The sequence below is a fragment of the Protomyctophum parallelum genome, assembly GCF_964188405.1.
Source record: "Protomyctophum parallelum genome assembly, chromosome: 20".
Lineage (NCBI taxonomy): Eukaryota > Metazoa > Chordata > Actinopteri > Myctophiformes > Myctophidae > Protomyctophum > Protomyctophum parallelum.
The window spans coordinates 26,746,055-26,758,798 of record NC_139718.1 but is presented as its reverse complement, the minus strand read 5'-3'; the positions used below and the strand labels follow the sequence as shown (position 1 = coordinate 26,758,798).

At 39.9% G+C, this 12,744-nt stretch overlaps 1 protein-coding gene across 1 annotated transcript; it reads right to left on the bottom strand.

Moving 5' to 3' along the window:
• Positions 1-9,502: 9,502 nt before the first annotated feature.
• nkx2.1 (NK2 homeobox 1) lies at positions 9,503-11,034 on the bottom strand (the record flags this gene model as incomplete). The annotated part of the gene is made up of 2 exons (XM_083792209.1): positions 9,503-10,179; positions 10,668-11,034. 2 exons carry the CDS (start codon positions 11,032-11,034, stop codon positions 9,503-9,505), a joined length of 1,044 nt encoding a protein of 347 aa, XP_083648335.1.
• Between the last annotated feature and the right edge of the window lie 1,710 nt (positions 11,035-12,744).

Below are 12,744 nucleotides of genomic sequence, written 5' to 3'. Positions count from 1 at the left end.
GTTTTACAGCTGACTCCCCTTTATTGAACAAATCCCTGCATAGTCTACCTGGTGGGTTTGTATAGAGTTGATTTGACCATAGATGCCTTTTCTGCAGAGAAGCTTACTCGAGAGTTACTGGGACTAGAGCCCATAGCCTACCCCATGCATGCCAATTTCCGTTCATTTATTGGCCATGATGAAACACATAATATAGGCTATAGCCTGGGCAATTCATCAACCGGAATATAATAGCCTACATTGACAATAGGCCAAAAAGAAAACTACGAGGTTGTACACAGAATTGCATGTTAGTTAATTGTTAATTTAAGCGGCTCGCTGTGGCTAATTATGTCAGCACAGCCAAACCATTTGAATGATGGACTAGCCACCTGCCCCAATGCGAGGCGGTCCGCTTCCAGGGCAAACTATATAATTATTGAATAGCAGTGGGACAATTTTGACGGTCGCCCCTTTTGTGTCACATGAATTCCTCCTAATGACATAATTCATTAGGGGGCAAATGGCATCCCCCCTCGCTTCCCAAACAAAACCATGACTGAGGCCTCTTTCACACGTTACACGTATCAAACACAGATCAATCAAATGTTTGGTCATTTTTCTGTTTTTTTAGGCCACCACAATGCTTTTCCAATGGGAGTCACATGGTTTGACCAAACATTTTTGTTTAATGGGGAGGGGGAGGGGCAGAACACCACCAGCAATCAGCAATCAAACACAAATGTTTGGTCAAACCATGTGACTCCCATTGGAAAAGCATTGTGGTGGCCTAAAAAAACTAAAAAAATGACCAAACATTTGTTTCATTGTGTTTGATACGTGTGAATGAGGCCTGAGACGACAGGCTGTAGTCTCAACACTCAACAGGTCGTCATCAAGACTTAATCCACCTCCACAGAATTTTAATTGCTTTGCTATGGGTTTCTGCACCAGTCACACAAGATGACATCTGGCTATTCTTACTTATTTTAGGCTGATCTCATTAATCCATCAAATAGTTTGTTTTCATTTTTTCCACCACACATAGAAGAATCGCTGATCCGAGGCATATAGCAGGCCTGTCTAGGCTGTTCTGAAATATGGACAAGGAGAAAATGAATGTGCATCATTAGTTTAGCCATGTAGCCTACATTATATTATTATTACATTATTATATTAAGTTTGTTACTTTAATCGTATGCCTATACGATTAAAGTATACTATACTATACTGATATAAATGAATAGATTAATGCAGAATCAACTGGACGTTCTTGTTTCGTGCAGTGGGTTGCTGATAGGCTATCTCTTACAAGTCAGGCTCCGCTCAACAGGTTGAATTTCCATTGAAGTAACAATGTTATGTGAATAGATAGAGCCTATCCTTGAGCCATTCACCCTGTTCACGTTTGCGGATCATCAACCATTAATGAGAATTGTTGTACCCTCGCTTCATTTGGTTTTAACAGGGTTAGTGATGACTCATTGGCTCTGAAAGGTCTCCCACTGGTATACTGTACAAGAACATGACTCAGTTTAGTCGTGCTCTCATTTAATTGCCCTGCAAGAGAAGCAAGTCCCAAATAGACTAGAATATTGTGTGTTTTAGGATGACAACGTCACAGCAATATAAAATATATACACTGGTGTGTTTATATATACACACACACACTTTATCCAGTTAAAGACCACTTTGGTAGAGGTTTTGGGTTGTGTAGTATACCTTGCCATGATGTAACTCCAAATGTGGACAACAAATTAAAAATAATTGCTCCAGTGATTAGAAATTGATAATTCAAAATATGCTCTTCATTGACTTATACATTGTACACTGAAACAGCTCTCAACGTCACTCTTTTAGTAGTCTATACGTAAACAAACACAAACAAAGTTGATTCAGATAATATAGAACTTCACCAAATCTCGTATGTTTTTATTTTATTTTTTTGAGCCCCTCCTATATGTCCAGCTTTTAGTGTGGGGACGCAAATTCTGATTGGCCGGATTAAGATGATGTACGATGAAAAATGTTAACTTCCTATTGATTTTGCCTTTTTTATTAGGAAGAAAACCCGGACTGGATCCGTGGATCGGGAATCGGGATCCAGATCTTCAAATAGTAAAATCAACAGGAAGTTGAATATATATATATATATATATATATATATATATATATATATATATATATCATCCTTCGAGTGTCCTCGAGATCTGCGACACAAGCTGCTTCCACTGCTCTCTGTTGCTCATTGCCACACACAAGTTCATTCACAGTCAGTCCTGTGTCCCTACTCAGAACATCTAGAAATGTGAGAGGTCTTGTTCCTCTTGATGGGCAGGGTAGTCTCCATAGAAGAATATCTGAAATGACCTGGTCTTTTGCTCTGTGGCAGTGTCCAGCAAAGCGGAGTCTTCTTTCTGCCACAACAACTGGAGATGCCTCCATAAATCTGAGCTTTAGTGGGATGGTCCTTCCATGAGAGGTTCTGGACACGCATGAGGAGTCTTGTGTATGTTCCATCAAGACGATCCCAAGTTTCGGCACCATAAAGAAGGGTATACTTTCCACACAGGCTTTGAACAGGTTGATCTTGGTAGCTCTTGAGATGTCTGACTGCCATATAAGATGTAGCTTATTGCAAGCGCTCCAGGCCTGTCCTTTTCTTGTCAGGACGTCCTTTCTGCTACTGACTACATATGATCCAAGATATTTGAATTCCTCAGTTTCTTTGATGTCACTGCCGTCCATGGAGCGGATGGTTGGGTGAACAGAGTCTTCATTCAGAAGCAGGAATTCTGTCTTTTTGGCATTGAGCAATATACCAACTTTGGCTGCTGACACTTCTAGTGATGTTAAAAGCTCTTGAGCACTTGCTTACATGTAATGTAATGTAATGAAAAAATGTATGAACGAAAAAGAAATGTAAAAATAAAGTTTACAAAAAAAAAAAAAAGCTCTTGAGCAGAGGATATGTGTTCAGCAATCAGTGCGATGTCATCTCCATAGTCAAGGTCGGTCAGCCACTTCTGACTTTGACGACCAGATCTTCTGCCTATTGTGAGACCTCTGGAGGAGATGGTATCCATTGGAGGAGATGGTATCCATCGCTTGCCTAAGGACATAGTCAACGACAATGACAAGGAGAAAAGGAGCGAGTGTGTCACCCTTGCATGTTTCGTTGCAGAACATGAGGAGCTCTTCATGAAATAATTCATGTTTCCATATGATGGCACTGAAGCACTGATGGCAGGAATACCGTCAGGTCCAGGGGTCTTTGACTTGCCGATTCCTTTGATGATGGTCTGCAGTTCATCCATGGAAAAGGGGTCTGTTCTGATAGTTTGTTGAAAACACTACTGTCCCATTGTGCAAGTGAATTAAATTGAACAACTTTCGATTGTGTGTTAATAAATATAGGCCTAGACAAGGAGGTTAAATGGGAGGCTATTGTGCAGTTAAAGTTACCAATACAAGGTAGTTAATTCATTCTTGTATTGATCGGTCAGGCCGGTATATGGTAGGCCTGAGGTCTACCATTGCGTGGCACATCTATGCACAGAATATCTATGTTCACAGTGAAAGGGGGTGTTGTTGAGAAGAACCACACGCATACTCACTATGCATATTTCATTTGGGAAACCCAGCCATTGACAATGAATGGAGAATTTATGTCATATGTGGACGAGCAAATCGGGTATTTTGTCACTTTTTATTTTACATCATGAAGATGTATGATGATAAGAGCGCCCCTCACTTCACACAGGTGTGATTTTTTTTACACAAATACTCAAAACTATATAGTCATATGTGGTGGTAGCAAAACAATGCGTTTACACAAACCCTCAAAGCTCATCCTCAAAAACAGTACGCAGATTGGTGATGCTCTATATTGTCTGAATCAACATTTGTTGACGTTTGTTTACGTAATAAAATTGACTTGCAATGTAAGTCAATGAGGAGCATATTTAGAATTATCATTTTCTAATCACTGGAGAAATTATTTCTTTATTTTTTGTCCACATTTGGAGTTACATCATGGCAAGGTAACCCAAACCTCTACTAAAGTGTTCTTGCACTTTAAAAGTGTAGATTTTCTTATAGGCCAGCCTATTTCTTGAGATAGACCTATACGAATACCACTGTATAAAAACAGGCTACTACTGCTCCACATAACTGGCCATGAAAAAAAGGAAACGAAAAAATATATATAGGCATATATATATATATATATATATATATATATATATATATATATAGAGAGAGATATATATATATATATATATATATATATATATATATAGAGAGAGAGAGAGAGAGAGAGAGAGAGAGAGAGATATATATATATATATATATATAGAGAGAGATATATATATATATATATATATATATATATATATATATATAGAGAGAGAGAGAGAGAGAGAGAGAGAGAGAGAGAGAGAGAGAGAGAGGGAGAGAGAGAGAGAGAGAGAGAGAGAGAGAGAGTCTATCTATGTTAACAAGAGAACAACAAAGAGACTAAAACTCAACTGGACACCAGGATTTTATGAACATTTGACATTTAATCTGAAAATGATTGTAACCTGTGTTGCCTGAGTATTATTCTGTGTAGGCCTATAGGCCTCCGGCTGCCTTGCATGGAGGACTGGGTTTGGTTAAAACAACCCAGTAGGCTATTACCTTTTTGCTCGTGACACTTAAATGTTTGACATATTGTGCCCACTATATAGCTTATTAAATTAGATCCAGAATTCACTGTAAATTGTGTGAAGAAATCAATGTATTATCCCTATTAGAAACTATACCGGTCATCAAAAGCCCAAACTGAGACAACAACTCAATTGTTACCACATGGTCATGTATTTTTTGAATTTCACATTATGGAAGTGATGGGCTGCATATATTGAAATTGATATACTGATTTTTAATCCAATGTTTGATGTATTTGTAAAATTACAAGTTGTTTAATGTTTGTTAACAAAATGTGACCAATATAGATGACTGATATAAACTGTGCCCATTTATGTATATGATTATTCTCTGTTAATGACCAATGGGATTATCATATTATTAAACCAAATAAATCAAGCACATGCATGCAGGGAAGTGAATGAAACCGTGATTCCAAAATAGAAAGTCCAATGAATACAAATATACGTGGTCTTTGTTTTATACCATTGATCTTGAGTCCCTATAACTTTTTATATAAAGCGAACAACGCATGTACATAAACTTCAAAGCGCTGGTATATCTGTTTAGTCTTAATCGTTATACTAGAAAAATGAACTAATGGTCAAGCTGAACTTTTCAATGTGTACAGTATTATTTAATGGAAATTCATAAAAATGTCGGTAAAACAAACAAAAATTACCCGTAGGATATACAACTATGTCTGTTTGTGTCCCATGCAATCATTTGCGTATATCTTCCCCTGCAATGCATGCTTATTAAAATGCATTGCTTGCTAGTACCATTACATTTTCCTTTGAAAGGAGCACAACCAAATTTGTTCCTCGGAGGGGAAAAATACTCCACTCAGTGAGCCCTGAATGTATTTCATTGCTGCAACGATTATGAGGAAAGGTCAAGTATTAACACTACCAGCATCTTGTGTTCCGCTTTGCATGCTAAGTATATTTCAGATTCCAAATGACCCTCGGGGGCGCTCTTCGCACAATGGATTGAAGAACCGGATAAATACAGGACAATTAAATATTTTTGGTGCGTGATTGCATGTTACTGTGTAATTGTCCTATTTGTAATGCACGTTAAGACATGCTGATGTTCTGCTGGATTAAAATATCTGAACTTTGTATAGGTGGACAAAAAAGTGGATATGTGCAAATCTCTCTTGCTTCTGTTGCACAGTTCTATACTTTGCCTGCAATCTAATGCATTAGAGAAACAGTATTCGTGAAAAACATATAGCCAACATAATTGGCCTACAAGCTACAATATTAGACATGAAGTATCCAATAAATAAATTCATACTTGCAGATACTCGTGCATGCCACCTCCTATACTGTATTTATATAATAAACAACATCGGCAAGCCGCCTCATCCTATTTCAATTAAATTCAAAGGAGCTATATTATTTCAGCACCATGGACAGCGCACATGCCTATATATCTATTCTGCCCCTTTAAAACAAACAATTTCTAAATGATGAAGACACATTGCTCATGTCATTTGTGGTTATTTGCTCAAGAAATTTCCAATACAAAATAGCCTATGTTTCAGAAGACTGCAACCTGCTGTGAGCTATACGGGTCCAGACTCCAGACGGGAGAAAACTTAACGGATGAGGTGGAACTATTATTACACCTGATCAACACCTCGGTCCATCGGTTCAGGCTATATGCTATTTTGAAATTCCATCTAATTTAACCCAAGCCCATTGGAAAGAAATGTCCTGCAACTCCTGGGGTCTGGATACACAAGTTTAGACCTACATCCAAAATATAATTTAAAAGGGAAATAAACCTCAGTATAGCCCTAACTCAAATATGATTACTTTAAGATTACGGACTAATTGCTTGCAGGGGTTCAGGGAGACCTTATACTGGGGACGCCTACAAAAGAGAACGACGAGAGCACACACGCTTCCAACAAGTCATTCTCAACAGTTACAAGCTGCACACAAAGACCACACACCGTGCCAAAGACATGTTAATGTAATCCCGAAGTTCTCAGTTCTCCCCCGAACAAAACAACCCCAGCAAATACCTAATTGAACATAGTTTGTGATGCCGGTAAGATTTCATTTAAAAGAAAAGTCCAATAGGCTTCAAGGTAACCTAAATGGTGGCCTGCAGGGGATATTCTCTTATAGCTCAAATGAAATCACTCACTCTCGCGCACGTATAGTGAGGGTATTTGAATATACTGCTGAGGGAAATGAAAATGCCTGTATTTTCGAGGCAGCAACACTGAATACAATGTCACGACTGCTGTGAAATGAGATCGAATCCAAACAGCCCATGTTGAGAATACAGCCTAATGGCTTGTACTATATCACTCGGCAGCCCTTCTGGGATTTAGACACGGTGTGACGCGCATGCATGTCTGCATGAAGTCATTCAATTTGCAACATTTTGTGTCGAAATGAGGGGCGAGCGTGATAAACATGCATATAGGTCAAAGTAAATCAGCAGATTTAGTCTATATCATAGAGGGAAGGAAAAAAAGTGTATTCGAGACTCAAACTGTCAATTTGATAGGGTGCCATACCGCAGCAGGTGGCGACATGGGTGGAGGGTACGAAGAAGAAAGCATGCCTTGTCAAAACCAACCAAGTGGGCCCGTGCCGTGATGGTATATGACGTGATGTAAGACATAATAGACAGTGATTGATGGGTTGGGTCTTAAACCAACCTCTGGCCGCAATGTTCACCATAGTTATTTTTTCTCTTCTTTTACGTTTTTATTAAACAAATAAACAAATAGCGTCGGTGTTAATGGTTGGGGAAATTGACAAGAAATTCACGATAATTATATAGACTTTAAGATAATCAGCCTATCAGCAATTTAACAAACAATATTTTCGTCAAAGATTTAAAATAAATATGTTACACCCACGATCAAGTATTCAATTATTATTATTATCCTTACCCCCCAGTGAAATGGGTCTCCGAATTATTGCCATCACTTGTCAGGTAGCTGCATGGACGCAAACGTATTGAATTATTATGCTACATGAATTATTATTATTATTTTAACAAAAGGCATTTTAAATCTCACTGCAGGCTTGTTTACAATTTGACATGCAGGCGAAGGGAAATTATAGTATTACACAAGCAAGTGTGTGTGTGTGTGTGGGGGGGGGGGGGGGTGTAAAGAGCAACTAATTTCAGTCGTAACCTTCTCCAATCAATTAGAATTGTGCAACGGTAATGCTTTCAAAACATTTGGCAATAGTCCATATATATAATTTATACACAATATACATTAACATTAACAGCCGCATAGGTAGGCCTATTCAAGGCCACTGCAACACGCCATTGTGCTTTGGGGACAAGACGCACTTTCGAAAGAGTGCTTTTGAAAATAAATAATAATAATCCTTGAAATAAACTAAAACTATATGTCATGAGTGGAAAAATAAAGGAGTGGGGTTTTATTTTAAGACATTCGGTGGTTTGGTTTCTTATCAATGTGCATGCAAAACAAAGAACCTCAGTCCTTTTCTTTTCAATTCACTGACTGATTGATTATTGATAAACCAACTCCTGATAGCGCCAATATAGCGCAGAGAACTTGTCTTGCAAGCTATTTGAAAAGAATACCGTGATGTTTGGCCAGGGATTTCATCGATAAGCTTTCCTTTGAGGAGCGTTTGTTTGATGTTGGGAGCCGAGACCTCACCTTTCTGACTCACATTCAGCATACCCGCGCAAAAGAGAAAGTAAAGCCGCGGCACTGGCATGCAATTGATATTGTGTATAGCTTAAATGATAAATCTGTAGGCTATATAATATGATCAAATTCTTAAATCGGAATCGGTGATACCTTTATGGTAGGCTATTTGCCCGTCGTTTATTATGTATGGTTCATGCAGGGACGAGCAGATTTAAAATTAAGAATTTGGAGCACAATTTCCTATATAGAAATAAGTCATAGACCAATCCATGCTCTGAAAAGCATAATGAAAACATGTCGTTTCCTCAACCGTTTCCTTGTTTCCAATATAGAATAGGCGACAGGCTGCATAATATAAAAACCTATAACAAAGTAGCCTAATTTGTAGGCCTAATGATAACTAATACTGATAATAATAATAATAATAATAATAATAATAATAATAATATAGGCTTTGTTTGGGTGGGTACATTTCAGCCGATTGAAACCCAATATAATCTATCTAAACAAAAAAAAAGTTCAGAATTGTGTTTCCATAATTTATTAATAGGACTGCTTTGTATTAAGTCAAATATCTATATAAGTTACAAAGAAATTAAAACGTACAAATACCAGTGGAACGACAACAAACCGCCAATAGCGTCAAAACTGTATACAACAGATACAGTACCTATCCAGTTGAAACCTTTTACAGAAATATACAATCTATAGGTCTACGTTTTACAGTAAATTCAATTATAAACCAGAGCCATCTGTGGGTGGAAAAAGGTTTAAAGGCCCCGGCCCATACAGTATAGGCAATGTCTATACAGGCTATTGTCGAAGTGTTTAGGTTCTTTCTTTCTGGACCAAAAGCAGATGGCCTACAACTGCTCATGCAGCTTCCTTTTTTTCCTCAGTATAATTTACATAAATAATCCCCAAGAAACTGCACTTGCACGTTGGCAGCGTTATAGTTCAAAAGTTTCTCTTCTTTTTACCTTCCCCATTTTCCCAGCAGTCTTTTCAAAAGTCTTTCCAGCCACTTTTACATTTTAAGAACGAGAAGATCAGCGGTCTTAATGCGCACAGTTAACTTATGCAGTCTGTAGCGAAAATGTCAATTGTCAACGGTGTTATAGGCTAGGTAACAAGTTTCTTTTTTTATACGAGTTGGCGCTCTTGTCACCACGTTCTTCCGTATAACAAGGCGGAACATTGGAGGGCAGTGCCATAGTCGGCACTGGAGGAGTTCAGGTGAGAAAGGCCGGTCACTTGGGTTTGGAGTGATGGCGGACTGGTTGAGTGTTGCGCTAAATCTGGCGAGTGTCCCGTGCTGCCCACCTGCTGGGTTTGATGTGGACCGAGGCCCGAAGTGTTGTTGGACATGATCATAACGTTACCACCCTGCTGGTGGTGGGTATGACCGGCGGAGGTCGGCGTATGGCCGCTGCCTTGCAGGCAGGGCTTTCCGTCTTTTACCAGCACTGGCACGGCCACCCGCCTTGGCGACTGCTGCTGCTGCTGACACGAACCGCTCTCCTGTTGCATCTGTTGCTGGGATACCTTGTCCTTAGCCTGCCTCTTCATTTTGTACCGGTGATTTTGAAACCAGATTTTGACCTGCGTCGGGGTGAGGTGGATCATACTCGCCAGGTGCTCTCGTTCCGGCGCCGAGAGGTATTTCTGCTGCTTGAAGCGTCGCTCCAGCTCATAGACCTGAGCCTGGGAGAACAACACTCGTCTCTTTCTCCTCGGGGTGCTTGATAATGGACCCATGCCTTTGCCCACATCTGCCAAGGAGCTGAGACTACCCATGCTGCCCATATTCATGCCCGAAGAAGAGCCCATAAAGCGAGAGACTGAGGGGGGGGAAAAAAGAAGAGAATTAATTAATTCGTAATTTTATAAAACAAACAAACAGATACATTACAAATAAATAGTCTAAAGCGGTGACATATATAACTGTCTAGGTAACTGATGGGGAAAACAGGGCGATTATAGGCCCTCTGAATCACTAACCCTGCAATTGTTATTCTGTTTACACAGGCTATAACTTATAGGAGGGTCAAAAGCACCGCTGTCAATTAAAATGCATTCAGTCAAACAAAATGCAATTCAATAGGCTAGACTGCATTATGACACGAGCGTCGGCTGAACAACTATAGGTCTATAAGATAACCTAAACAGGTGTCAGACCCGCAGACACAAAGGTATACATGTAGCCTATAGGCTACATGTATACCTTTGAAAGTCTTATTTGAAAGTCATTACAAAGACCAGGATAAAAATCCCTCGTCTTTCCCTGATTCAAAGTATAAGTTATAGGAACTGCATGGGTATTACTCACTGGTTGAAAAGCGCGGATCTGGATTGGCTCCGTACCAGCCGGTCGCTGCGGCGCTGCTCCTCATGCCGTCCTGGTACGGCGGAAGATCTCCCATGTTTCCCAGGTTGCCGTTACAGTAGCCCCCCATGGCACTGTGTGACAACTGAGATACACCTGCCGCGGTCATGTGGTAAGCCGCAGAAACAGTCCCATTATGGCCCATGTGGTGCTGCTGCATCGCCGCCTGAGAGACCTGCGGCTGTCGGTAACAAGTGAGGTGTGCCCCCAAGTTGTTATTCTCCATACTTACTTTTTTATAGCTCTCCTCGAGGGGACTCAAAATATCGGAAACAGAAAACGGAGTCGTATGCTTGGGGCTCATCGACATTGTTCTGGGGCTGGAGAGGGAGAAATTAGAAGGCAAGGCAATCTCTCCTCTGTGTTTTTTCTTCGCCCAAAGCCCCTCTGCTGGTTCCTGTTGTCTCAACGTCGATCCCACTGAACACGTATGAGAGCGCCCGAAGTCCGCCTTAATTGGATTGAGTGGGAGCTCGGTGCTGGCTTTCGTTTGTTTTAGCTGGCTGCCAGGTTTAAGGCTACCATCAGAGGCGGGGCATCGGCAACAAAACAAAGCAGCTCTATAGCCTTCTTTCGCCCAGCACTGCCCAGCGTAATTTCACGTTGGCTCCCTACCCCTCCCACTAACAATAAACAGAATTGTACATGATCGATCATACTGTTCAACCTGTCATTACAGTATGTAGCACGTATAGTGATGTGCTTCTACAGATGCATTTGGAGTTACTGACATGTTGCTGGCTGTATGCTCTGATAAGGCAGTATTTTAGGGCTGCGGGAGTGACCACAACAATACACTTTATTAACTGTAGTGATGTTTACGACGAGGGCCTCTTCATGAAAGGAGGCCTATATGGACTTGAGAGTTGGAGAACCACTCCGCCTCTGAACAAGCCTCAGTTGAACTACTGACTTTTAATGGCCATGAGAGGGCCTCCAGTGATTGCAGGATTGTTTGTGTTATGCCTTATCAGACATGCAAAAGTGCACTTGCGGGGAGGGAAATTGACTGATAAGTAAATAAATACACATCCGCGTGTTAAGTGGCTGCGTAAATGATTAACCCCCTTTTTATACCATTGGGTGCAAGCAGCGTGCTACCCAAATTCAGATGCACTGTGCACACTTCTGAGATCGAGTCAAAAGAAAATCTAGCCTGGAGTAGGAGAGCCACTCAGGTGAAGTTAACGGCGTTCAAGCACTCTCCTCCTGTAGCACCAGGTAGCCGTCAGTTGCATCTCGTATAAGGAGCCATAGTTGAACTCAATAATATCTATATTGCAATATGTCTGCATAGCCAGGGTTTGGCGCCATTATTGACTTTTGACATTATTGACTGTTCACATAGCAAAATATAAATATATATAATGTAATAATAATAATAATAATAATACATATTATTATTACATTTATAATAATAATAATTATAATAATAATAATTATTATTATAATAATTATTATTATTATTATAACAACGATGATAATAATAATGAATGTGATCGTTTAAATTAAATATAGGCCTATACAGGCTATACAAAATATTGTATAATTGCGAATAAATCAAACTAGGCTTGGCAAAAGCCGTTCTGAGCTGTGGCCTGCAGTGATGACAATGTTGCAGTGTTGTGTTTAAATATATAAACGACACGTTCCATTGCATTTGCAGTTTGCATTGCACCCATGATGATTTAAAGACAGTTATCTAGCCTGATATCTTTATTTCAAGGAGAGGCACCGTCGTCTGCGTTAAGCTAATTACAGATAGGCCTAACAGGCTAATGATCATTTTACCACTTAAGTCTTCGTCATATTCCGCATATAGCGAAAATAGCTTTATAACCACTTGAACCCCAGCATGCGGCATGCCTATTCTGTGGGGATGGCGGATCCAGCTATTTTTGGCAACGAGATTATAAGCGGGTTATAGCAGTCCAAGACTCTCAAGTAGGCCTACAGTTTATAACTGATCAGGTCCGCTGCACTTATAATAAGTCATAGGGTTCAGGTGGTTTAGTCTATA